Source organism: Amia ocellicauda, chromosome 5 (assembly GCF_036373705.1).
Source record: "Amia ocellicauda isolate fAmiCal2 chromosome 5, fAmiCal2.hap1, whole genome shotgun sequence".
NCBI lineage: Eukaryota > Metazoa > Chordata > Actinopteri > Amiiformes > Amiidae > Amia > Amia ocellicauda.
The window spans coordinates 14,965,281-14,991,691 of NC_089854.1; the positions used below are offsets into that span (position 1 = coordinate 14,965,281).

Consider the following 26,411-nt stretch of genomic DNA (forward strand, 5'->3'; position numbering starts at 1 on the left):
TATCAATTTAAATAGATTGACTTTCAGTTTTTTTGTTTTGTTTGTTTGTTTGTTTTACGTTCTGACTACAACCAACAATATATCCAGAGCTGAGTAGGCAATCGGTGATGCCCCATGTTATGGCCATCACTTCAATGTGCAGTGCTTTAAATCAGTTTTGGAACTAAAGTAACCCTTTAACTTCAAAATTGGGTAAACTGGGTATTAAATCTTTTTTTTTTATTATTATTTGCCAATGGAATTACATGTTCAGCACAGTTGTGTCTCTCTTGGGGTGGGAACGCATTACTGTACTGCATTGTTTGACTTCATTGTAACTAGAATGCCACCACATGGGACCAGTGAACATATCATCTCATGCTTCAAAGGCACTGTTGCGTTCTTACTCATCCTCATTAAAACAAAAGCAGCTGGCTGTATATATATTATTAGTGCGCTAGCAGTCATGAGGTACATTGTGATAAAATGTGCACAGTCAAATATCTCTGACGTATATATATTAAATTGTGAGAGAAATAATCTTTTAAAAAATTGCATACGTATTTAAAAAATGAAACCCGAGTTTCATGACGTCATCTTTTAACGAAAATTTACATCATCGATTGAACTTTCGGTGACCGTGTTTTATTCAAGTGGCCTTGAATTTATCTCATAGGTTTCAGTGCTGTTAATTGCTGTGGACAGTTTGTCTAAATACATAAGAACATAAGAAAGTGTACAAACGAGAGGAGGCCATTCGACCCATCGTGCTCGTTTTGTCCATTAATAATAAGTGAAATGGAATAAGTGTTTCAAGGATCCTATTCAGTCTATTTTTAAATGTTCCCAAATTTTCAGCTTCTTACCACATCGCTGGGGAGTTTGTTCCAGATTGTATGCTCTGTTGAAACATTGAAATTTGCGTAATGCTTCAAACATTCACAGCTCACATTACCCCAGCCCTTCAGTTTATTTGGCTGGTTTTTTGTTTTGTTTTTATTGCATAAACAACTCTCTGCTCTTGATTGCACCAGGGCACTTCCAGAATGGAAGCAAACGGATAGAGAAATGGACAACCACTGAGAAACTTCCAAAGTAGGTAAATTTACAGTGATCCGGAATAGAAATATCCCAAACTTGAAGGATAATCCACCTCAAACACTTCCAGGACATTATGTGACCGTTATGCAAGGTAATCCCTGCAATGTATTTTGTACAAAACGTCCCTGGATATGTTCAAGAACATGGATGACTCATGGCAGCATGCTCACGTATTGCAGGCGAGACTTGGGAGTGTGAGGAAATCAAACCAGGCTTTTATCTGGCTGAACTGGACAGCCAGAGCAATCCTACCCAAGCGGGTTGTGGTTTGTGTGTGAGGCAATTAAAACTACCAAAAACTATTAACCAAGTGCTTTACAAGATTCGCCTCCATGAGTATAAAGTAAGCCTGATAAAATTCAAGACTGGAATGGCATGCAGGCAGTTTGTTGATCTATAATTACTGCCACATGTCTGGACCCATGTCCCATCTGACTTACCCCAGGCTGGGGGCAGGGGGTGGGGGGGGGGGGCAGGGGGCGGGGAGGGCTTCAGAAACCAGCCTCTGCCTCCCTCAGGGTCCACAAATCAAAGTAATAACCAGATTATCAGTGAAGTGTCTTCAGGGGGGAATAAAAATAGAGCCTGGGGATTAGATTTTGGGCCTGGTTTGGATTTTGAAGCTGTTCAGACAGCATTTCACGGTCTTGCAGGGGGCTTTATCACCTTATTAAAGGCTCTGCAATAATTATGAGCACTTATGAAGAATTATAAATAATCTGGAGTCCTCATTTAGTAAACAAGTACAGCTGATAGTAAACAGTAATATAGAAGGGCTGCTGTGCTGGTTTTACAGCTGGAGTTGGAAGCACTTTTTCAGCGAAAAGCCTTACTTTATTGTGAGGGCTGAACTCCCAATTAAAGCTCATCTTTGAGTCCCCATAAAAAGTTACAGAGGGGAAAATAGCCTGGCATTTCAAATATATTGCTTTGTTGTTGCTGGGTGCAGGCAAAGCCGTATAAAAACAGACAAGATCCCTTCTGCTTTGGAATTTGTATCGCACATACATTACTTTCCTTTATGGGTGTTTTTATTTTATTTTAGGATTCTTAAAATTAATTAAAGTAATTGTTGCAACCAAACTAGATTAAACTGTACTTTCCGGTTATCTTGGTTATAAAAAACAACAAACGTGTCATTACTTGAAACGCCCAATAATGTCAATAAATAAAGCTGCTATTATTTCAGTGTTCACAGATGACTGCAAAGAACTCACTTTTGGACAGAAATATATTCAGCACTTTTAACTGTTTAACAAACATATGTAACATGAATATATAAAAAGTTTATATGTTTGACGTATTAAGAGGGTAATAAGTAGTTAAAAAAGATATAATACACACACAAAAAACACGTAATCATAAGCCTGCATTGTTGGTCATGCTAGTCATCAGTCATGACCTGCTCCAGTTTATTTGAAACTATTACAAAGTGCAAAGTCTTGTGAATTGTGCCTGTTGCTTTTTGTGTGATGCTGTATTACCCCCAGGATCCATTCACTGTCTGTGCAGGCTCCGTGAATCTACTGCTGGTTTTCTGGGTGTGAAATCTGATTCCACACTCCCCTCCCCCCACCTTAAGGCACTGCTGTCAGTAAGCACAAGCTGATCCCATCCTTCTCTTTCTCTCTCTGATTTTAGGGGGGTGGGGGTAGAAGCATCAGGAGATGATTAAAGATGACAGAGGCAGCCCAAGGCAGTAGGAGACCAACCTTCTTCTGACCTGCACACTCACGACAACAGCCTTCCCCCCCTTTCCCCTCTCCTCTGCCCCCGTCCACTAATCAATCAGCCTTCATTCAGCCCAGTTAAGAAAAACATAAGAAAAAGCCCCCTTACTAACAGTGCACTTTAGCTGCTGATCACTGGGGGTCATCTATACGCCATGCTTCTGCAAGTACCTGCGCTTTCATATATTAAACTCATGGCAGAGATTCAAAATGAGAAGCATTACTTTTCCCTGAGATTTTAACTGGAGTTCCCTGTCCCCTGCCCCCCACCCCAGAGCCCAACATACTTTCCTCTAACTTTATTCTTGGTATGAAAGAACAGTAGCTGGAGTCTCCACAATCTGTGCACTTCACTTTGTATCTGGATTGAAAGTTTGAGTATCAAATCAGATGTATTGCTTTCTAAATAGGTTTTTGAGTGTGTGTATGTGTGTTTGAATCTATTTGGAAGAGAATAGATTCAAACACACACACACCGACTCACACCCAAATCTACGCGTTTCTAGTTGAGATCTGCTCGCTATAGTATGTCCCTTTCTATGCTTTTGAAACCTCTTTTAGGAGCTACCCCTTCGCCTGTCTTCTCTCTGAGCGCCGCAGATTGAGATCCTTTCAGCCTGTCTTGCTAACTTTTTTTTTACCACTGGGATTACTCTTGTTTTTCTCCTCTCCCAAGCTCTTTCTAAAGCCAGGCAGGCCCCTTTGATAGAGCGGAGAACAAAAAGAAGGAAAAAAATCCCATCGCATTAGCCCAGGCGTTGGAAATCCTGCATCGGCGTCTTGAACTGGCAGAATCCCATTAGCGACTCCCCAAGTTTTTTCTTTTTTTTTCTTTTTATTCTGATTGGATGGGATTTGGTGAAAAGGAAGGACGGGGATGGGGGGGGGGGGAATGCCTTTGCTGTTTTGCACAGAGCAGATGTTTAGCCGAAGCCTAACAACTCCAGGCACTTAGCAAATCCTTTACCGCCATAACTGTTCTGTGTCTTACGCCAGTGAATGGGGTTTTGTATGTATGTAGTGTTTTTTTTTTTGTGTGTGTGTGTGTGTTTTTTTTTTTTTTTTTTCAGATCCCTGCGCACATTTCCATGCTTTTGAATAGCTATTAAAGGCCAGCCATAAAGGAGGCAGGCAGGATAGGCTTTGAAAACTGCCTGATGTAAAGGCGAGATAGGCACTCTGTGGGGAGCTGTACCTACTGCAAAAAGAGCCTTCCTGTGGGGCAAAGTAGAAAAATACAACTAGCCTTAGGAGGGCTAAAGAAATGCAGGCTTTTTTTTTTTTTTTTTGCTCAGCACTTTTAGGATGAAGAGAATAGCAGGACACTTTCTTTTCCCCCTTTCCCCACTTTCTTTCCACATTAGGTGGGAGCCAGATGGTTGTAACTCAAACTGCAAGAGATCTGTTAACACTCAGTTACAGCTCTGTCGGTACCTGTGCCTTCACTTCACTGTAATACAGCGTGATGACGTAACAGCATTAAACTGCTGGAATTTCCAAGGAACGTACTTGACTGTCCTGAAGGAGATCTTTGGATACAAATGTACAAACTAGCAATGTCAACAAAAGTACAATGAAAATGTTCTTTGCCTCTTGCTTATTGGGTGATATACTTTATGAAATCTTTGCACTGTTCACCACTAAGATTATTCAATGTTGATATGACTTTTTTAAATGCTTTGATTCCTACCTCACCACTGGTAGTTAGGTTTTAAAGCGGAAGTGTAGGTACAGGTCTGTACAAGAGTTCTTCACTGATAATGTACTAACCCCTTCGTACCTTTTGGGGATCTTTTCCTTCTTGTTTTTTTCTTGTGAAACCCCATCTCCCTGATTTGTCATCACACTGATGCAAGACTTAGATAATCCATGTTATTTTTAACACTCCATTGAAGTCATTGCTTTTACACCACCTTACACCTGAAGCTAATCTTCCCATCGACCTACCCCTATCCCCTCTCTATCCCCTGATCTCAGATTCCTAGCTTCTCTGGGCTTAGAAACAAAGATTAAAACCTATGGGACCCATCTACCCATTGAAAATCTGCACGACCCAAAACCCTGAACTTGATGTTGGCTTTGTATTGAGTAGAAACCATCAGCCACTGACAAACATTAAGTGACCCTCCTGGAATTTGCATTCAATGTTTGATGTAATGTGCCCCAATGCTTGTGCAAGGCAGTGCTGCATCAGCATGAATCGGGCCTCCATCCAGGTTGAAGTAACTATTCTACTAGGTCTCTGAAGCGGAGAGGAGTGCCTATAATTCAAAATTAATTGTTTGCAGCTTTTTTGTCCAGATATTCATAACATGGGTATGTCAAAGCAGGAACCTATCCAGAATACAGCACCTTTTATCTGGCAGTGTGTAGAATGCTGGTCCTTGACATCACCAATTCAGGTTCTTTTTATATGTCCCTCTATATTACCAACCTCAAGCGCATGTGAGTTATTGATCAGTTATTCGATTGAGGTGCTTGAGGTCTGGGGGAAGGTGGTATCCTTGAAGATTGTCAAATATAATCTTTAAGTCCCTGAATTCACCAAAACTTTGTTTCAATTGATCAAAAAGGAAATGCTTCCAAATCTTGTTTCAAAGTTGGATGATTTAAAGTCGATTTTTTTAAACTTTCTGTATAGCACGAAGGGTTGAAGACCCTGGGGTAAGGGCTGGACCCTGGGGATGCTTTCAAAGGCCAGTAAGGAGGGAGGCCAGCCATGACTGAAGCAGAGGTCACATTCAAAGTCCTCCTTGCCCTGCTTAAAAAGGTCCACACACTCAAAAGCACGTGCATGGTGTGGGGCCAATGACAGCACCATCTGCTATACCCATCATGCCCCATAAATTCAGGGCAGCCAGGACACTCTGATTTGGGACCCTAAGCAAAACATCAGTGCTGTGCTGTGCTGTATTGGTAATTTTGCTGTTGTAGGTAATGTTGTAAATGGACCAATGGAGGGGGAAATGTAAAGAAATATGGCATGTTTTTCCAGTTGGGGAATGTTTTGAATTTTTTAAGTGTTTCTAAAGAACCAATAAATGACCAGTCAGCCAAGTTCATACCATCAGTGTCTGAAGTACTGAAAAAAATAATAATCTGATACCATCTACAGCTATTTTCAGTCAGGATGCACAGCACTGTGACAGTCTTTACTGTGTGACTCATAAAGGCCTGTAGTGTGAAGGAAGAATCTTCAAGTGACCTCTCTTATCTTTACTTCTGATCAGGATGCAGTTTGCTAGTTTTAGTCAGATGCTCTACAGTATTAAGAAAGTGAAATTGTTGGTGTTTTATTTTTTTGCCTGTTACAAATTTGAACAAACACTGCCTTAGTTTATTTTTTGGCTAATGTTGTATTCATTTTATCAGATGGAAATGATTGCTTTTGAACTGATTGGAGCCTTTTGGAAGAAAAAGGCAAAAACAATGTTTTGCCACGCCCAGTTGAATCCGCCCAACTGTCATCTTCTGTCAGACTGACTAGTTTTAACCAGTTTTAATTAAAATTCAGAATGGGCAGCAACAATGTATAATGACTAATCAGCCATTTGTGTTGAGAAAGCAAAGACATCTATCAAATATACTCAGCTGTTGATCGTATTCAGTTGCCAAGACGTGTTTTATACAAAATAAATTGCATAATATGCAGGAAAATGTTCACCTAGTTAACCCAATCCAAATTGCATGCTCTAGTACTAGCTCTAATTGAAATATTGATGGATAGACATAGATAGATAAACTCATTTATAGCACATTCATTGGTCCCCATGGTAGCAGTGGATGCGCATTATGGCTATGCTAAGACTCTGGTTTCCAGGCTTCTTTGGAGAAACACCTTGCTGAGACTCTTAGATCAATAAGCTCCCTACCACCAGACAAGCCTGATAAGGTGCAAAGCCCTCTATTGTCCTCAGACTTAGTGCTGTTGACAGTGACTCTTGTCCACAAGCTTCCCATTGTGTTCTCTGTTGGTGTGATTTTGGTTCTTTTCTTTTTCTTTCTCTTTCTGAGAAACTTCATTCCTGGCCCGCTTTGTGGGGTGTAGCAGTGTATGCGGAGTCTAACCCTCCCCAACACACAAACACACACACAAACACACAAATATATATCCACACTCATACACAACCTCCCTTTCCCCTCAGGGAAGAGGGTGTGGGGCGGAGTGGGGGTCTGTTTTCAACACAGAGCACCTGTTTCTAGTAGCAGGCCCATCCCATGCCATGCAGAGTGACTGAGGCAGTGGGGTGGTGTTGTGGCTTGCCTGTGTAAAAGTTCTCACCTGTTGTCAATTACCTGCTCTTGGCATAACCCGAAGCTCAGATTGCTAAATACATCTAATACTGCTGCTGACTCACCACCTATTTTAAAGGTACTGAAAGACAGAATGTTTTTTTTCTTTTTCACTTCCTTTAAAATGGATTGGTGCAGTTTTGTTAACCTACAAAAACACTCTTACCAAATCTTTCTTTTTTTCCTGTGTGTTTTGTTGGTTTTGCGAGACTCATTTCTCTATCCTCTATTCAATTGTAGTCAAGACAATGTAATGAAGCCCTAGAAAAAGCTCCTAGAAAACCCCACCCTCTCCTTTAACCCCCCCGATCAATGATTAATTTTGTTGGGTTTCATTGTCATTGGAAAACGTCTCATTTGTTTCACTTATTTATGTATACATTAGGAAAGACCATAATCTTGCATATGATAAATGAATCGATACACAACAGCAATACAATGTATTGGTAGAAATACATAATAATAAGAATTATATCCTTATATAACCTCTAGGTTGTAGTTGGGTCTTACTGTTATAAACTACATTGAATGTAATATAATTTGTGTGCTTATCGAAATGTTACAGATGAATAACTATGGATTGAGATACGAGAAGTCTGTAAGTGAAATCCACAGATGCACATTCAATACGTCACTGATTTCCATGACTTGGCATATTATTTCCATTCCCAATGAGCAGAAAAATGTATGATACAGTGCCTTATATGGTCAGCAAGCAAAGGCTTGGCTTTCATTCTTTGTAAAGGAATGGTTTCATTAACATCTGGGAACTGCAGGTTTCAGCCGGGCGTTACTTTGCGAAACAGAAATGAATTCCAGATGCAGCTTGGCCACATTAGGAGGCAGGGCTGCAAACTTCTTTGGGAGGCAATCGGGAACTGGTAGGAACGTCATGGAAAGAAAACATTCAAAAGGGGCAAATCTGGCTGGGAACTGAACAGAACAAAACGGTTATTATAGTACACAATGAGTCTGCAAACATCTGAAATATTTCAATTGCCATTATGAACTTTTTCAATATATATTATGATCATACTCCTATACCTTTTGCTTTAACATTATGCTTAACTGTGATTTTGTTGTGCTCTGCCTATTTATTGCTACTATGATAATGCAGTCATTTACAGTGGTTAAAGTGTACAACAGTATTGTCATAGTCTAGTGAATTTAAGCACTGTGAAAGTTTGGTAAAGCCATACCAAAGCATAACAAGGCAAGGTAAAAGTAGTGCAGGATGTAGTGGAAATACAGTTATTAATTAGCTGTGTGTGCTTTGTGAGTGCAACTGTCATTTGTTGGATTTCAGGCCTGATTGTGTATTACTATATTGACGTGGTAGGTACAAATAAGTCATAGTAAGACATATCTTTTGAAATGAGCATGCATGGTAATGACGCATTAATAACCAAACACACAAACCCATGAACAAGTCTCATGTCACTCAGAAAGAACCACTGAGGAAATTGATTGAAAGATTATTATTTTGAAGGATTGAATTGCCTTTATGTCAAAAGTGTCTGAATACCTTGTGAACCCACTTGGAGGAAATAAATTGATTCTGTTTTGAACTTGAATGTACTAGAGATGAGGTTTGAATATGTTAAACCGAGCGTTTGCGCGTTCTTCTAAGGAAAGTTTGCACTGGATTCATTTCCTAATCATCCTCTGTAGGATGAAATCATCCTTTGTAGATTAAACTTTCCCTTTTTTCTTTTTTAATAATTGTTGCAGAGAAGTGTAACTAAAGGGATTATTAAAGCTTAGCAAAACCACAATGGAAACTTTTTCCTCCGAAAGCGTCAAAAGGAGTGCAGCCCCGTTTTGAGGCTACTTTAGATGTTATTAACATTTTCAATTTAGATGAAAGGCAGAAGCAAAATGTATTTTAAAAAGTTCACACAGCAAAACCAAAACTTGTATGGTTTACCCCCAAGCAAATAATGCATGGAGCGAAAGAAATGCTAAAATGGAGCCCATTTTCAAGAACGGAAAGCCCAAGCATCTGGAAAAGTGCTTCCCAACTGAAAGAGGGAATGAAAAACCAGGTATGAATGCGAGTTGTACAGTTATTTTCAGGCACTGGGACCAAGGCAATGTGTCGACAGTTTGACCTGAATTAATGCTTTAACTTCTGCTGGCTCTACGCTCTGATCCACATGAGGCTCCCCATTAATTATCCCTAATGAGGACAAATAGGCATTAGCATGGAAAGAAAAACACCCTCGCTACTCCACCCCCCCTACCCCACCAACACACACACACACCCCCTCCTCCCCCCTGTTGCCCCACTGTTCCCCACAGTGAGATAACGCCAAAGGGTGTGCAGCCACTCACCTGCAAATTAATTTAAAACAGACCCACCGCTGGGAGGCCAAACAATTCGGCCAGGCACACTGGTGTGGACGTCCTCACCAAATGGCAGCATGAAATCTGTGGCAGGAGTCCTTAAGTCAAAGGCCAGAGCTTACAAATACACAGAGTTTTCTCTTAAGGATCACAGGCCAGGTTCTTAATTCGCAATTCACTTAGTTCTTAATTGGCCTGATATGTATTTTTGATGACTATTTAAAAAAAGAATGAATTACAATTAGCATCAGAAATGACCTCCCTTTCTGAGCAAAAGCAACACATTGGATTCCATCGGGTCCTAAATACGTTGACATTAAAAAATGTCGTAAATAAACCTCAGCTAATCCCTTCCCTTTGGGAAGGCTTTTTGGTAACCCAGGTCAAACCTGTTAGCAGAAGACACATTGAGGACTTTTTTTTTTAAGTGTGAAGGAAAAAATAAAAAATCAACCAAAGTTAAACATTTTAAGCAAGCCAGATTCCGTCATATCCCGGAATGACTTGTAAGTGAATGAGGCTCTAATGAAAACCACATTATAAGGGCTGAAATGTGAGCAGAGCAAACCCTGACACTGGAAATGTAAGGTAAACACAACCCCCATCCATTCACTCTGTAAATCATACCTCCACCCCCAAGCACTGGAAAATTACCTGGTCCCAACAAAATACCAAACCAAGTTGTACTGTTTAACTATCGCCCTTAAGCATAAGTATATATATATAATTTTTTTTTTTTTTTTTTTTTTTTTTTTTTGCTGAAGTGGCTTTAAATATATTTAGGAGTTCTGGGCCTTAAACCTTAAAACCTTAAAAATTGTCCTGCTTATTTGGGCAGGTGAGCCAGTTTTCCCAAAGCATCATGGTTTTGTGTGTTTTGAGGGAGGTAAAAATATATCTTGCCACCTTTTGTTCTCTTTAAGGTCAGCAACTGGAGTCTATAGAGGTTTTGCGGGTCACCTTTAGTGTGAGATAAAAGGGTCAAATGTGTCAAGAAAACAACACCAAAACCAAATCACAGACTATCTAACAATCACAGTGTTTTATTTATTAAGTGATTCTAAATGCAATGGCATCTTAATGCATCCATGATTGGACTCCATCAACATAACAGCGACTTAAAACTTGTATCTGAGTAGACGCACCATCCACCACTGCATTGAGTCGATAAAAAAAAAAAATGCAAAAGATGATCTGCCAGTAGGTTCAGCTTAAAGTGTATAATTCTTTAAATTAAAGTATTTCATATTCATTAGTTTTGTTTTCTTGCTTCAGAAAATTATATCAGACAGTCAATTTCTGTGGTGCAATCTCCTATCTAGATTGTCTGATATATCAGCCTTGATTCAAACCAGCAATATTCAGTCTACAGGGACCCACCTGGCAGAGGTCTTTAGTAATTGAGCAATCCTGGTTATGTCGAGAAAGTCGAGAGTGCAATGTTGGCTGCATGGTTTGGAAAATTTTGATTTGATCCTGTGATCTTTTGGGTCTAAAACTCCTTGTTTTCCACGTGTAGATGTTTGCTGGTTGAGTAACTCTAGATCTCTGAAAGTGATTCTATTTTTCAGCATATTTGGTTGCTGCCTTATTAGTTTGTAATGTTGTTGGAGCTTGAATCACATATTTCCTAAAACTTTAGTAACCTTACTAATCCAGACGTTACAGGAATATACAATGATACAGTTTTAGGATGAGTGTTTTGAGCATTTCTTCAGGAAACCTGCATGGAAAGAGTTAACGGGGGGGAGGGAAATGTTTCCAGATTGCTGTATTTATTTATATAAATATATATATTTGGGCCCTCCACACTTCTGCACACTAACAAGAGGAAGAAAAAACACCAGATTTCAGTACATTTTCCCTGATCACCCTTAAAATGTTTGGTGACCTGATACATCCTGTTCTTGTTCAAGTTTTTTTTTCCCCCTCTCTCTCCAGTGTGAGCCAAGCACCACAACGGCATTCAATATTGTGTGTGTGCGCAAAAGTATCCTTACCAACTAGGTCAGGGATTTAAACCCATGTCAAGGCGATCAAATATTTCAAAGTGCAGCTCCCTTGCCGTGCAGGAAGCTGCTTCGAGTTTAAATGAAAACATGGATATCCTTCCTTTAGGTTGAGATCATGACCAAAACTATTTGGTGGCGTTTTAAGAACGCATGCTTAACTGGGAGGCGAATCTTACTGAACCACGTCAAAGCTTCAGTTTAATATCAGTTAGAACAATCTGGCATTTAACCACTGCTCTTGAGTAGCAGACATAGTCGACTATCCTCTACCTCATTAACCATTCCAAATGCCTTAAATGAACAGTGATGCAATATTCTGACGTCTGTCTTGTTACAACTTATGGGCTGGATGTGAAGAGATGACTAAAATTAGCTGGCAGCGGAGTGTAGTTATGTACATGTGGCTTTTCTGTTTGTTTGTATCTCGAAAGTCAAAAGAAATATGTGCCTTGTGTGCAATTTTGTGTCTTGATTTTCGAGGAGAGCCCGTGTGAGTCATAGATTTGCGTCTTTGGATTTTAATGTCTCTTCCAACAAAGGGGCACAAACACACTCCTGGCTAACAGTAACCTGGTGCATGTTTCCAGGCTTTTAAAATCAGACACTTTGAAGTACTAAAGGGGTTACACCCACCTTTAGCACATATGTTTTCGATCCTCTGACCCTGTAAGAAAAATAAAGTTCCACTTACTCTTAATGCCAACCCTACCCACTCCTACTCTACGGGTTAATATTGCAGCTTTCCCAGAATAATAAATTTTACAAGAGACCAACAGGATTGCTCTACTTATCATCTCTCTACTTTGCAACCTATAAACTGTTATCTGCGCTACTTTGAACAGCCCTCTGCAGACGATCAGATCACAAGCCCCTTTTGTTCAATTTATAGCTCTACACACACTCTATTCAGATGCATTATAGTTGCAGTTACTTCATGCTATGCGTTGCTCTGCTGCCTAGCTTTTTGAATTGTTCTATGGTATTGGTACATCTCTTTTTTTTTAAGATTTACATTGTCCTGATTGCATGCATATTGTTTGGACCAAGGGGTCAGCCACCCAAATTAAAGACAATAGCAAGGATTGTACTGTGTTGTGGTCCCAGGACGACTCAAGTGACTTTTACATTGCTCCGCATGGCTTAAACCATAACACATCTGTCATCGCAACTCTTCACAGACTCTCTTTTCTTTGTTGGGACCGGGGATTTGGGTATGGGTTTGAGTCAACACACTGTGTTCCAAACAGTCTGACCCCGACCCCCTCCCCACTCCCTTTCTCCCTTCAGACTCCTCTGTTTTGGATCCAGTGGGAGGGAGGGAGTGTCAAAAGAGGAACTTTTGTTATCAAGTGTAAACCTCCTATTCCCCAGGCCAAGCTAAGTAGGTAAGAAAACACAAGGGAGCGCCCTTCCCCCAGCCCTAGAGCTCTCTCCTCCAGTGCATCACATTGGGGAAGCGGGGGGGAGTCGGTTAATACCTCTTCAGCCTTCCCAAAACAAACTGCCAAATGTCTGTTTACCACACTCTAATTGTCTTTAAATAAACAGTGCTTGAAGTCGTCCGGGATCTCCGGTGCCAGAGCCGATATCTGAAGACTTGGGTTGGAAGGTGTTTGTATCTGTCACGCTCCACCAGACCCATTCTGTGCAATAAGATGTTCACACCAGAACCATCCCTGGCGCTTTTAAGTATCCCAATTCCTGCGGCTATACCTGAGGTGATAGGGGATAAAAACGCATCTGAAACATTCCTTTTTTTGGACAAGATAATGCAGCTGTCCAACGTGTTGACAGCTGGGTTTGGAAGACATAACTTCACAATGAAGAGGTTTCTTAAATCTTCATGATCTTCTCTTGGGATTTGAAACATAACGTTGGGGTTTAAATATTAAGGAACATACACAAACCCAAAAAGACAGATTTGGTTTTTGATGGTTAATTGACAACTATTTTTCATACCCAGGCTGTTTTGGAAGGATGTTGACCTCTATGAATACATAGGATATTAGTCTCTTACAGCAACTGTCCAAACTTTTCAATAGTCACCGTCTCACTTCAGTCTACTCTTTCATCCTCAATGAAAACTACTTCTTAACATTTTATTGAGTCTGGAAAGACACCCAAAAACGAATCAGTCCTTGCTCAAACAATGTCTTCAACAAAGGAGGTGACATCAGTTTTAAAAAAATAATTCAAAAAGTGTTAAATGAAATTGGATTTGTTTCTGTTCAAATTAATCACACTGTCTAAAACATACCTATACTACTGCACATAAAGTAGGGTCTCCATTAAACAAATAAGCTTTGGGTGGCCATGCTTTTTAAAACACTGAAAGCTGCTTGTTATAATAGTCAAAGGAAATAGTCTGTGTGGCTGTGATATTCAGTGTGGTTCATTATTATTGCAAGACTGAAAAGCAATCTTCAACAAAATCTTTCTCCTCACAAGTCCTGGCCACCTTCCCAACCACAAAGTACTTTTAATTATTTTCGGAGTTGCAATGCAGCTCAAACAATTAAGCAGCTGACAAAACATCGAGGTCTCTCTCTTTCTCTCTCTCCTTCCCTCCCTCTTTTGCTTGCTAAGGTTATGTTGCTGGTAAATGTAGAAGTCTACAATATGAACGCTTATGTCAGCTACATCTTAAGTGCTCTTGTGTCACAACAAGCCTCTTAGTGTGATGACATTTTGCTCCCTGCCCCTCTTTCCTCCCTTTGAGACTCCCCACCAACCCCCATCATCAACAAAAGAAGGTGCCTTGTTAGTGCCCAGCTCAACGTAGAATGAGAAAGCAAATCTTCAGTGCACTAACAAGCTCCTTCTGCTCCTGGTGATGAAATGACTACCTCCTTTCAATGAGAAGGGAAAGGGAAATATAGGGAAATCTAACAAGATCATAATGCAGGCCTCTTACTTCTTCCCAGTGTCCCGTGCTGTATATTTCTTCTGGTCTTACTTCTTGTATAGTGAATGCTTCTCCTTTTCCATTTCCAGAAACCTTGTCTACAAACAGGGTGGTTAGACCTCAGTATTTGAAATGCCTAGATTTGTGCTTTTCCCTCAATCTTTTGCAATATTATCATGTTATTTATAGAGTTTGTTTTACTGGGTTTCTGTAGTTCAGACTGGATCGCAGTGGATCGCAGGAATTTTAGCTATGTCTGTGGGTCGAAAAACACGCTGTTCTCTACTTGAGGTTTTAGCCTAGGCACAGGGGTGGGATGTTGTCTTGGGATAGAGTCTAGTGTATCCCAGTAAATGTGATGTAGCATACAGGTCGCACATACGAAAAATATAATTATGAATAAGAACAAACTTACAATTCTGGACACAATTAGGATTGATACAATGTATTACTGCAATAAAGAGGTTACCTATCTATACCTAAAAGCCAGCTCTATCCAACACCAACATTTCAAGCTAGGCTCATACAAATTTACACCGTTAAGTCAGCAGAAAAGCAACCCTCACTTTACTGAAAGACTCTCACCCTAACCCGGACCAAAGCGTTACCCTAATTTGGTCACTGTGCATAATGTATCTAAATTACTTAAACAAATAAACTCTAAACAACCATTCCTACCTTCATATATATATATATATATATATATATATATATATATATCCCTAATTAAAACGTAGCTAGGTCACATTTTCTAATTTCAGATTTTCTATTTATTTGTATTGTGAAAATTTTGTTAACCAAATCTTCACTTAGTACAGATATAACATTTTATCAGCCCTAGGGCTAAATAATATTCAGAAACGCTATTCTGAACTGTGAAATTGCATTGCAATACATTGAGAGACCTTACACTGTACACCACTGCATTACACCAGTAGTTTACCTGACCTTAATTAAAACTTAGCCTAGTATTTGTTTTTGTTATTTAGGATTTCCCACAGTATGTTTGGAAATGCACAAAAATAAAATAAAAATAACTTGATAAGAAATCCTGACAGAAGTAAACATTTGGGGTTTATCATGACATGCTCATGTTTCTCAAAGAAGGTAAGTTTTTAATTCAGCTTTATGGAGTGAGTGGGTGGGAGGAAGTTCCCGGCGTGCTGCTCCAAATTGTATGTTAAGTATGTGTGACTTAGGCTTGAAAGGATTGGGAAACAGTAGTCTAGTCAAATTAAATTGTTCTGAAATTCACTTAAAAGGAATCTTTGCTTGTATAATTGTGGTGTCAATGTTGATCTGAACAAACAAAAAACAACAACCTCAACAGTGTTATCAGATGGATAAGACACCATGTCTGAAATAGAACTAATGCAGACTCTTTAACACTGCCAATTTGGTCTATGGTTCTAAATCAATAAAGGGGGAAAAGGTTTGCTACAACCTTCTCTTGTACTTCTGAGTAGTTATTAAGTAAACCTACATGCATCTTATTATTTGGCATTAGTCACCACTAATTTTCATATTGTTTATGCAATGTATTTTCCAAGTTAATTTACTTTGAAATGAAGCATGATGATTAGTAAGTCACAATAGGGGCTCCCAAAGGTGATTATGGTAGTGACGTACACAATTGTGAATTATAAAAGTAATTTAAAATGATCAGATCAAGCCTCATTTAGCAGAATGTGACATACCCTTCTATCACCCTGCTGCTATTTTGATTGTTGCAAACTAGAAATGAATGTTATTACATCAGGAAAACAGCTGCTGCTACAAATGTCAACCATTTAGGACTCCCTGCATTTTGCACTGAGACCACAAGGGGCTGGCTGCAGTTCCCAGGAAAGCTCAGATCTCTTGGACTCCAACAGCACCTCTTAATGGTGTCTGGCCACACTGACTGGAGTTGTTACACTTGCGTGATAACACCTTATCCACTGTTTTTGATGTTTGTTTATCTTTTTCGCAGAGCTCCTGTCAACTTGAGTAGAGCCTGGCCAGTCACCAGCCATCAAAGAATATAGCGTTTTTTAACATTTCACATCCAACTTTCAGGAAGCACTCTCTCGGCACCTTTGCTTTCAATCAAAGAACCCTCCCCACCCCCCCTTCCCTGGAAACCCTGCCTCTGTTTATACTGGAAAGTCTGATAGTGGCTTTTGGTGTTGATCGGTCAGTGTCTCATCCCCACCCCCCTTCCTTTTAGTATCTGAAAATGTTGGGCACATCTGCTTCTCTAGACTCAGGTGTCAACGCCTCATTGATAAAGTGGATAATTTTCCTGCATGGACAATTCAAAGAGATTACATCATTGTTGGCACATAAACTGCTGTCAGGATTACTTCATTATTTAGTGATCTAGGCCCATGTTCTGACACAGACAGTCCAACCCTATTTTGTAGTAGTGAATCTTGTTCTGTGCTGATTTGCATAGGCTACCTGGTTTTTCAGTATTTCACAGTAACATGTACAGGCCTGTCAGAGATCATGCATACACACCATACATAAGGGAAAAACAGCCTTATGGCAGTATTTAATTTGTAGTCCAACACTTATTCAAACGTGTGATGGATACATGCAAGTAAAATGATACTATCTTGTTTCTGTGTGACTAAAGGTTGTATATTCGTTTGTGTATTGGTTTATTACACCTTTTACGAAAACGAACAAACAGTATGATGGTTGTTTTAATTAATACTCCTAGAAATATGCTGTTTTTTAAGTTAGTAGTAGGCCTACCTACCCAGTCTATTTTTCCATTCCTAGACCTATTCTGCTGTATTTGCAAAAGGCGGGGATCATCAAAGTTACAGTTGGGCTGGGCAGTGTCCCATCCCCCGACCCGTCCACGCCTCTGACTCCAGCTCATCTCCCGTTTCAAACAACATGTTAACGATGTGACTAAACATCGTGAATATAAAAAGAACAAAACGTTTGAACGTGTGAAACATCATGCATTTTCGAAGTCAATGCGTAGCTGTGAATAGGAGGCAGTCTGCAACAATAGAAGATGCGCCAGTGTTTTGACTGTCTGAGACCGGGGTCCTACACTGGCGGAATGGGGGGCAATTCTGAAACAGGTGCAAATGATCATCTCTGGACCGTGAATGGCATAGTCTCTTTATTTGTTTTATAGCTCTGCGAACTGTACCTGCAGGTATTTTGAATCTCAGTAAAATGTAATGGTTATGACTGTGGGTGTTTTAAACACAAATAACGAAATACCTTTGTATTATGTCCGTGTTCCCCCCAGTACATCCATACAGGTAGTTATTGTAAGGTGACTCAACAATTAACTGCGACTTCCTATGTTTACAATATACATTGCATTATTATTACTACTGGTAGTAGTGTTTATGCATAAAAGCCGATTTTATCTATTCATCAATTCAATACATTTGCAATTCAAAAGTGTTAAAAAACAATGCAAGTTCTGTAGTGAGGTAAAACCATGCAAACAACATAGCTTATTATGTTGTCTAGTCTTATAAGAGTTTGAAGTAATAAGAAATGCATTATACTATTTTAAGCTATTTACGGTTATGCATTATTTAGAAATACGCACTCAAAACGTCTCACAGTATTTTTCACGGCGGAAGCTTATGCATAAATACGTTTCCTTTTGTCTAATGCTTTTCGCTATTGTCTTTCGACTTTTTGAGAACGAAATTCATTGCAAACGTGTACATTTATACGAATTGGAGATGGGATGCGTCACTGCAACTTCGACTTGCAATCCGTTCAAGCAGTACACACGTCCCCGCACCTACGTCACCGGAGGCGGAGCATGCGCACAAACAAGCAGCAGCGGAATCGGTGTAAGCGGAGGGAGGCGTGGCCTGCGAGCAGCGTTCCCATTAAAACCACATGTGTGCACGGCTGAGACAGTCAACCGCGGAGAGGAAACTTGACAAATACAATCAGAGGGGGGGGGAAGAGAAAAAGTTTTGTTTTGGTGAAAGGGCACCTTCAGCGGGCTGGTTAAAATGCCTTCTTACTTTTTCACCCCATTCATTGATCTTGACGAAGTTTTGTGCAAGGTAAGAATTTAATTTGGGTTAAAAAAACAAAAAAAGGAACAAAGTGCACGAATGTTTAAAAAATGCGAAGCAACGCACATGCCTGATACGAAGTATTTAGTACATGGTTGTCTTGATGTTGTTTATTACGCACTTTTAAGCCTAATGCGTCAAATATGTTGCATTGTCGCCTATCTCGCTGTGACGACGTGCTGCTGCTGGACGGGCCTGCGTGCAGCGCGAATGACATGTGGCGTAAAAGCTGAAGTAGTAAACAAATGGAAGTAGCTGCAGATTGCATTGGCGGGGTAGGACAATCGCGATGTACGTCTTAAACCTGGACTGATTTGAAGTTGCATGATTGTTTCCCCACCTCCCAACTTTTCGTGCATCAAAAAAAGTTTAACCGCACGATTGCAAATCCCACGGGGACGCATTGCGACGCATTGATCGGTCGGGACACTCGTCACCGTCGCTGTCGTTCCTCTCGACCTGGTGCTTGCATTGAGTTGGAGCCTCGGTGAGCCTCGGTGAACGGCGGCGGTTGGTGTAAACCCGTGCAGACACGTTTCTGCGGCGATCACGTCCGCCGGCTGTGTGTGCGAGGCTGTACGCGTGGGACCGCGGCGCTTGTAGATGCAGATCTGTTTCATGAAACGCACTTTCCCTGCATTTGTATGTGTAGGAATGTGTGCAGTGTGTGCACCATGTACGCACCATGTACGCGCCCTCACTCCGCTGTATCTGATGCTGTGGTCACGATTCAGACATGTATTGCAAAGCCGCTTGTAACAGAAGTCGCAATGCACACTTGTATGAATGTTCAGTGGGGGGTAAATTGAATGCACGGTACATGTTAAGATCATAGGCCGACCGTCTTTCTAGTTTTATTGGCCTTTGCTTTGTCGTGCATGTAACGTGTAGCTTTCCTTCGGTGTTCATATATGATGATATCCTCTGTGATTGTATTGTAAATAATAAGAAAGGAATGATTAGTGCATTTTTAAACGTGTGCCTTTCTAGATTTGGGAAGCAAAGCAGTAACCGCAAATTGTTTCGTTTGGTACCGGTTATCACACTTTCTGAAATGATCCTAACCCCCCTGCCACTACACATGCTTACACACACCTCCGCCTTCCTCCTCGCCATCACTGTGTTTTGCTATTGCCAGGGTTAAAGTTCACTGGGCTGACAGTTCTCCGCACAATCGCTTTGATTTCTTAATACCCGAGTTTACCAGATGTTGTTCTGCTTTGTGTAACGCCTCCCCCTTTCTTCCTTTCACACACAGGCTCGCCAAATCGACGGGGTCATATGCTCACCGGTTTAGGACCACATTTAAGTAGTTTTCGAAAAGCCTGCATTGAGTTCTTATGCCCACTGAACTGTCTGAAATACAAATGAGTTTTATTTTTATTTTCTTTAGCCATCTTTTTATGGTTAGCTCCAGATTAAACTCAAACAAGAAATATAAGATTTTATTTTATTAGCCAGTCAGTTTTGCATTGACTGTACAAACCTGCACCAGATCCATGTATTGTGAGCCAGAAATGTTTTATAAAATATATTGTCACTGTTCTTTTGCTTGCGAGTGCATTGATACAATTATATATCTGTAGATTTCCCCAATGCTCTGTTCCCTTCATTCCAGAGCTACATGCCTGCTGAAAAACATTGACCCCTTTTGTCCTAGTTCTAATGAAAGGCAACTGTTGGAATTGTTTGACTGTGGCCCTGAGGTTTCCTTCTTTTTGTGTAGTTTTTAATCATAACTTTATCAAATACAGCAGCAGTGAGTGGAAGACCTGAGGAATCGCAATTTCTTCATATGTGATAACATCTGTGGTTCACGCAATGTCAAGTGGTCTTCTACATTTGGAAAGTTCCTTGTCTGGAGTGGGAATTTGTCTTCCAACCGTTGCTTTCAGATTTCCTCCCCCAGTTCTATATGTTTAAGTGTGGGGTAAACAATGAAGGTAGAACTTGGAACTGTTCTCATAAACTACCCCATATGCTATCGACAGCCTTGCGGCCCCTCATTGCACTGATGCGCTAGACTTTCGTTCTCATTTCACTAAATGTTTTTTTTCCCTATTTGGTGTCTTTTAGAAGTTTCTCAGTCTGGACCTTCGAGATCCTCCCAAGAGTTCAGCACCGGCCGCGAAACCAGTGGGCTTCAGGCGCTCCCAGACCGCCTGCTCTTTGACTCTCCCAGCCACGGCCGCCAACCCTGCAGACGACTCGCAGGCTCTGACCCTGCCGTCCAACCAGTGGGGCCAGCAGATGGAGCAGCCTCCTGCATCCGGCTGGAGCAAGATGTCTTTCTGGGGGGAGCGCTCGGTCAGCATGGTGGAGCCTAGCGCCGGCAGTCTCGGGTGGGCATCTTCTGATGGCAGCCAAGGCAAGCGTCAGCTGTCCACCTCTCCTTCCAGCCCGGGGGCCAACTCCTCTTCCTCTTCCTCCTCCTCGTCCTCTTCCTCCTCCCGCTACAAGACGGAGCTGTGCCGCACTTTCGAGGAGAGCGGCACCTGCAAGTACGGCACCAAGTGTCAGTTCGCCCACGGCGCGGATGAACTGCGCGATCTCAACCGCCACCCGAAATACAAGACGGAGCCCTGCCGCACCTTCCACACCATTGGCTTCTGTCCCTATGGCACCCGCTGCCACTTCGTGCACAACACTGAGGAGGAGCAGCGCCAGGCTCGGGCCCAGTCCTCCCGCAGCCGCCGGCCTCCCCTCCTGAGACAGAGTGTCAGCTTCTCTGGCTTCCCCTCTGCCCCCGTCCCCCAGGAGCCGCCCTTCTCCCTCTCCCGGGTGCCCTCCACCTCCCCTCCAGCGTCGGTGGGCATCCCCGAACTCCTCTCCCCTACCTTCCTAGACCACAACGCTTTCCCCATCTTCTCTGACTCGGGCCCGGAGCCTGGGCCTCAGTTCCTGCCCTCCACTGACTCCGGCTGCTCCTTCTGCGGGCAGGGCTGCGGGCAGGGCTGCGCGAAGGCCTCCCTGTCGGCCAAGGCTGAAGAGTGCCAGCACCAGTCCGGCTTCCCCAGCATGGTCCTGGGGTCGAGGAGCCTGTCCTCCACCTCCCTCTCTGACCACGAAGGAGGCTCCGGCAGCTCAGCCAGCAGTCTCAGCGGCTCCGAGTCCTCGGGCTTTGAGGGGCTCAACAGGAGGCTGCCGATATTCAGCCAGCTGTCCGTCCCAGATGAGGGTTTCACCAAAGAGGGCAGCGCTGCCTTTTTCAGTTAACTGTTGCCATTCCTTTACTAACACTTGTTGAATGAGATTCCTGAAGCCCAGAGAGTGAAAGTCTTTTTTTTTTCTTTTTAATTCTGTTTTCATTGTTTTAAACATTGGATTGTATACTGTTGTATACCTACCATTTTGTATTCTGTGGTGCGTCATGCCTCAGTAACTGCTCTAGTTTTAATGCTCAGCTGGGAGTAGGATAGAGCTATAATATGAGGAAGTGAAGGGGGTGAAACCTTTCACTGTGCTATTTGCATATGAAACTCTGTACAGGTGACTTGCTCTAGAATTAGGTGGATTGAAAAGCTATTTCTATTTTTTATTATTACCTTCAAATTAACAATTTTATAAAGATTTTGTGATTTGGGATGATGCTTTTCCAAAAAGAAAAAAAAAAAGAAGGTGGGTGTGGGAGACAAGGAATCTGTTTCCTAGGAATCCATTAGTTCCTTGTAAAGCCTGTGCAGGTTGCAAATTTGAGGCCTTGAAGTAGCAATCCTCTATGAAGGGTTTCAGTATAAAAAGAAAAAAAATGCCAAAGAGGAATACGATTTCTTAAATTAATTTAAGGGCATCTTGCTGCCTTTTTTTGTGACTTTCAGAGGAGCACCCCTGTCTGTTCTCTAGGAGTGTTCCCTGCGTTCTGTTTCTTTTAGGGCGGACAAAAGTTCTTTTTGTGAATTTTTCAAAACCCTAAACTTGTACGTTTTGTCTGCTGAGGTGCCGTTTGCCTTGGAAGTCGTTCAATAATGTTGAGACTGTTTCTTGGAATTACCATGTGAGCACGAGGCATAATTACAGTTTTCTGATGTCGTGGAGTAATGTTGCCAAAGTTGTATAAAACAAGTTTTCTCATTGCAAAAGGAGATCTGTCTGTGAATTTTCCCAACTTGTTTCGAGATGGCTCTTAATTGCTATAGCCAAGCCTTAAACAATTACAGGTTTGTAGGGTCTGCAGCAGATGGGTTTTTTTTTTTCTTTTGGAAAAGGGGCTTGGTTCATTCACAGATGTAGCAGTTGTTGTTTAATTTAATTTTGGTGATTCAGCAATTTCAGATGAGTAGTATGGATTTCAAATATCAAGAAAGTCAAACTGTGATTGTGTGGTAGGATGAAATTTTGTATTCGACTTTCTTTTAATCACTGATAAGCAGAAACTATGTGCCTGCTTTGTTTTCATGGTGCTATGTTAAAAGATGGGCCTGTTATTTATATGGTTAGAATTATAATGTATTGTAGCTCAAATGCTCTAACCACTAAGCTACCAAAAATAGTCCTTTTTATAACTATAAATGGCACCTATATTGTTTTTTTTCCCTCCTTGTAGAATGTGATTGATAAAATTCTTTTTCAAGCTATGTAGTGTTAAAAAAGAAATGAACACACAAAAAAAACTTTAGTAACTTAATTAGTTTTTTTTATTTATTTTAATGTATTTATAGAGAACTTTCAGTTTTATGTTTGGTTAAGTTTGTACTAAGTTAATATATTTGGGTTCTTTGCATTTTTTATTTTGTTTTTTGTACTGCAAATAAACTTTTTTTGTTTTGTTTTAATCTAACATGTACTAGTTGTCTCTCTCTGTAAGAGTTCATGTTTGAACAAACCCACGACGACTAAACTTTCTTCTCTATCTGGAAAAATAAATTGATTTAAAATAAACCTTTACCGTCTTCTGAGTGAAAGGGCTTCTGGGTTTTCCTGATTACCTAATGAAGGTCCCAAAGGAAATGAGACCCAACAATAGAGCTAGCAGGGTGTCACAATCGCAGTGCTGCATGATTAGCCACATAATTTTATTTGTCTCCGCTGACCAAACGTAGAAGTAAAAACGGCCACATCTGTGCTGTGTTTATGACCCGTATGTATTTGTTATCTGGCCAGCATGTTCAGAGTTAGTGGTCTGTGCTTTTAAATTTTGTTTTTGCCTTGTCTTGTTCCTCCCCCCCTTGAAGTTTTGCTCCCCATTGAAGGAAAGCTTTGAAAAGGCAGCTGCCTCCATAACATCACACTGTCCTCTCTTTATTCCCAGGACCACAGACTGTTCTCCTTTCCTGTTGTCTCTGCATGCTCTTGAAGGAGTAATCCAAGACCCTGCTTTTTAGGTAGTCTCCCAAACTTTTTTTTATTTTTTTATAGATAGGGTAGTGATGGGGGTTGGGAATGGGGGGGGGGATGATGGGTCGGGAGTTTAGAGCTTTTCAGCCCTGATTTCAAGGACAGAGGGATTGTTTCTTTGTTGTGTCTCTGGTTCCTGACATACCAATAAAAGCAGAGCCACCATGATGTTGATACCTCCAGCTCTTATCTGATTTTCTGATTCCTCCCCCCCCCTTTTCCCCCATATCTGCTGTTTACAATGACTTTGGGTGGGGGAGAGGTGAAATAGGAAACCGTCCCTATTCATGAGCACGGCCTGACTGAATAACTTTATATTTGGTTTAGTGAACTGTATAATAGCGAGGAAAATGTAGTAACAAATGCGCAGCCCGTACAAAGAGAGAGTAAACCCCCCGCCAGCGGCACCGCACACCCAAAAGAAGCGCCATATAACCGTCGGCACAGCAGGAGAATAGTGTTATATTCCCCATGAATAAACTATTCATGAAGTCATATACATTTGACGTTTTGAGTTATTGGTGTAACTTGTTAAATTGATCTCTGGCGGGGGGACAAAGTCTTTGAAGTACAGAAAAAGGTTTGGACAAAGCAAGGACAACTTTTAATACGGGCTGAAGCAGCTATTCAAATATTCTCAAAATAAACAAAGTCATAGAACAGATATATTTAATTTAGCAGAACAACTTGTCTATGTATATAACATTGCTAAATAATTAACAGCCTTTGGGAGTGTTGACACATTTGCTGCCCTTTAACCCTCTCCTGTTATGTCATTTCTCCAGCTGATCTTTTTTCTTGTCCTTTCTCTTCTTAACCATGACTCTAAATAGACGAGGGGTCAATAGGTTTGCTGAAACAAACTTTGGTAAAACGTCTGGAAGCATATGTTTTCTAATTGAAAAAGTATAAAGGTCGCGCTCTTTTAGTGCAATTTGCACTTTGGAACCAATACGCGCAAATGTGCGCTTCAGGAAGGCGATCATGAAACGTGTCTGTAGCTGTAGGAGTAAAGGGGAGATGCTCTCGATTTGCACTGTGGATTAAAGAGTTAAAACCCGCCGGGACCCGCAAACAGTTCACCATTGTGTGTCCAAGAGATTCTCTCACATGTCCCACAAAAGCGCAGGCATTCCCATAGGCAGGAGCCGTGCGAGCGGAGCAGATGGCGGCATTCATGCAGACAGCGGGTCAGACATATGGTCGCGGGGGGAGACTGTACTGTACCGCCGCCGGACGGGTCCCAGGAGTGGAGACCCCCAGTCTGGACTGAAGTTGCTGCATGCACCCTTACTGGGGCAATCCGATCTTTATTAGCATTAGTCATATTATTGCGTATTGCACGTTTACAGATTCAATTCGGGTTGTTTCCCACCAGCAACTTGAATGTCTTTGAAAGCGAAATCAATGCAGTTTGTGTTTCCACCTGCAGCATCATCCGGATCAGATCCAGTTTGCGTCCACACTGCGCTCCTCCCGACGCGCTCACTTCTGCAGCCGGACGTGTGTCTAAGAAAACATGTTTTATTGTATGTTCTTTCCTTTTCTATTTTACATGGTGTGGTCTTGCTCTGACTTTGATTAATGTGGTGTTTTTATAGACGTAGAAGAAAGGAACAATACAAGATTATGGTCTAATCGGGCTGAAAACACTTTCCTTTGGGAGGAGATTGCTTAGTGACATCTAAAGCATATTAAAGTTTTGAATTATTCAGCTGGAAACTGATCAATTCATAGCTGTACGCATAGCCAACAGTGAAAGGTAATCTTTCAAAATGTAGTCCTGGGTCGACCGTGTGGATAAAATACTCACACGCTGTTTTTTTACAATTATACACAGTTAATTAATAATACAAACATACAAACGTTTGTCACGTGTCAGTTTATACGTGTTTTTTAATCTTTGCTTTTCAAACTATAATAAGGCTTTCAATGGTAAATTATCAATAGTTACAATTTATGTTAAAAGTGACAATTTCAAGTATTTATATAAATGGTTGAATTTAATTGAATTTATTCAATGTATGTTTTCTTTTTAGATCAATTAGTCCTCGTTGGATTGCGGGTGTCGTGAATATTGCCTATTTTCTGCAGATATTACAATAAACACACACATTGCTTTCCGTCTCATGTTCGGGATACACTATTGCAAGAGCCAAAAGTGTAATTGATACACGATTATTTAATTGCATCTGAGCCGCACTTTGTAACCGTACAAATGCAACAATATATGAAGTTGTAGCGCTGCAGCGCCTTGCTTTTACCACAAGGGTGCGGTAGAGGCATTCAATTTCATTATTTACCCATTCATTACGAAATCATATACATTTGTAATACATCACTAGAGATCACTACTTTGTAATAATCTAATATTGCAAAGTAGGATTTCGTGGTATAACATATGTTTTGGACATACGTACATGATTAAATATCCCCCAGCTAATTAGTGTTATGTTTCTATTTTTAAATAATTCTGGCAGAGGTCAAAGGTCGTCTGAAGGGGGACGCATGCACGTCACTCTTGTCAGGCTATTTAATTTGTAAACAAAAATATGTTTTATTGATGTTTGTTGCAACTAGAAGCTAATAAAACCTCCGTTGCAACTAATAATATCATGACTATAATAATATGAACACTGATAACAGTACAATGTAG

General features: G+C 41.0%; 1 protein-coding gene across 1 annotated transcript; it reads left to right on the plus strand.

The window, feature by feature from the left end:
* The first annotated feature begins 18,233 nt into the window (after positions 1–18,233).
* Positions 18,234–23,299, plus strand: LOC136749560 (mRNA decay activator protein ZFP36L1). The gene is made up of 2 exons (XM_066703979.1): positions 18,234–18,409; positions 20,498–23,299. The coding sequence occupies exons 1-2, from the start codon at positions 18,356–18,358 to the stop codon at positions 21,635–21,637; spliced, it is 1,194 nt and encodes a 397-aa protein (XP_066560076.1). The 5' UTR covers positions 18,234–18,355; the 3' UTR covers positions 21,638–23,299.
* The last annotated feature ends 3,112 nt before the right edge of the window (positions 23,300–26,411 follow it).

Bases quoted from the DNA above. Each gene is read 5' to 3' on its own strand.
- LOC136749560 (XM_066703979.1), top strand. From the start codon at position 18,356: ATGCCTTCTTACTTTTTCACCCCATTCATTGATCTTGACGAAGTTTTG. The intron at 18,410-20,497 runs GTAAGAATTTAA...GGTGTCTTTTAG, and splicing joins TTGACGAAGTTTTGTGCAAG to AAGTTTCTCAGTCTGGACCT.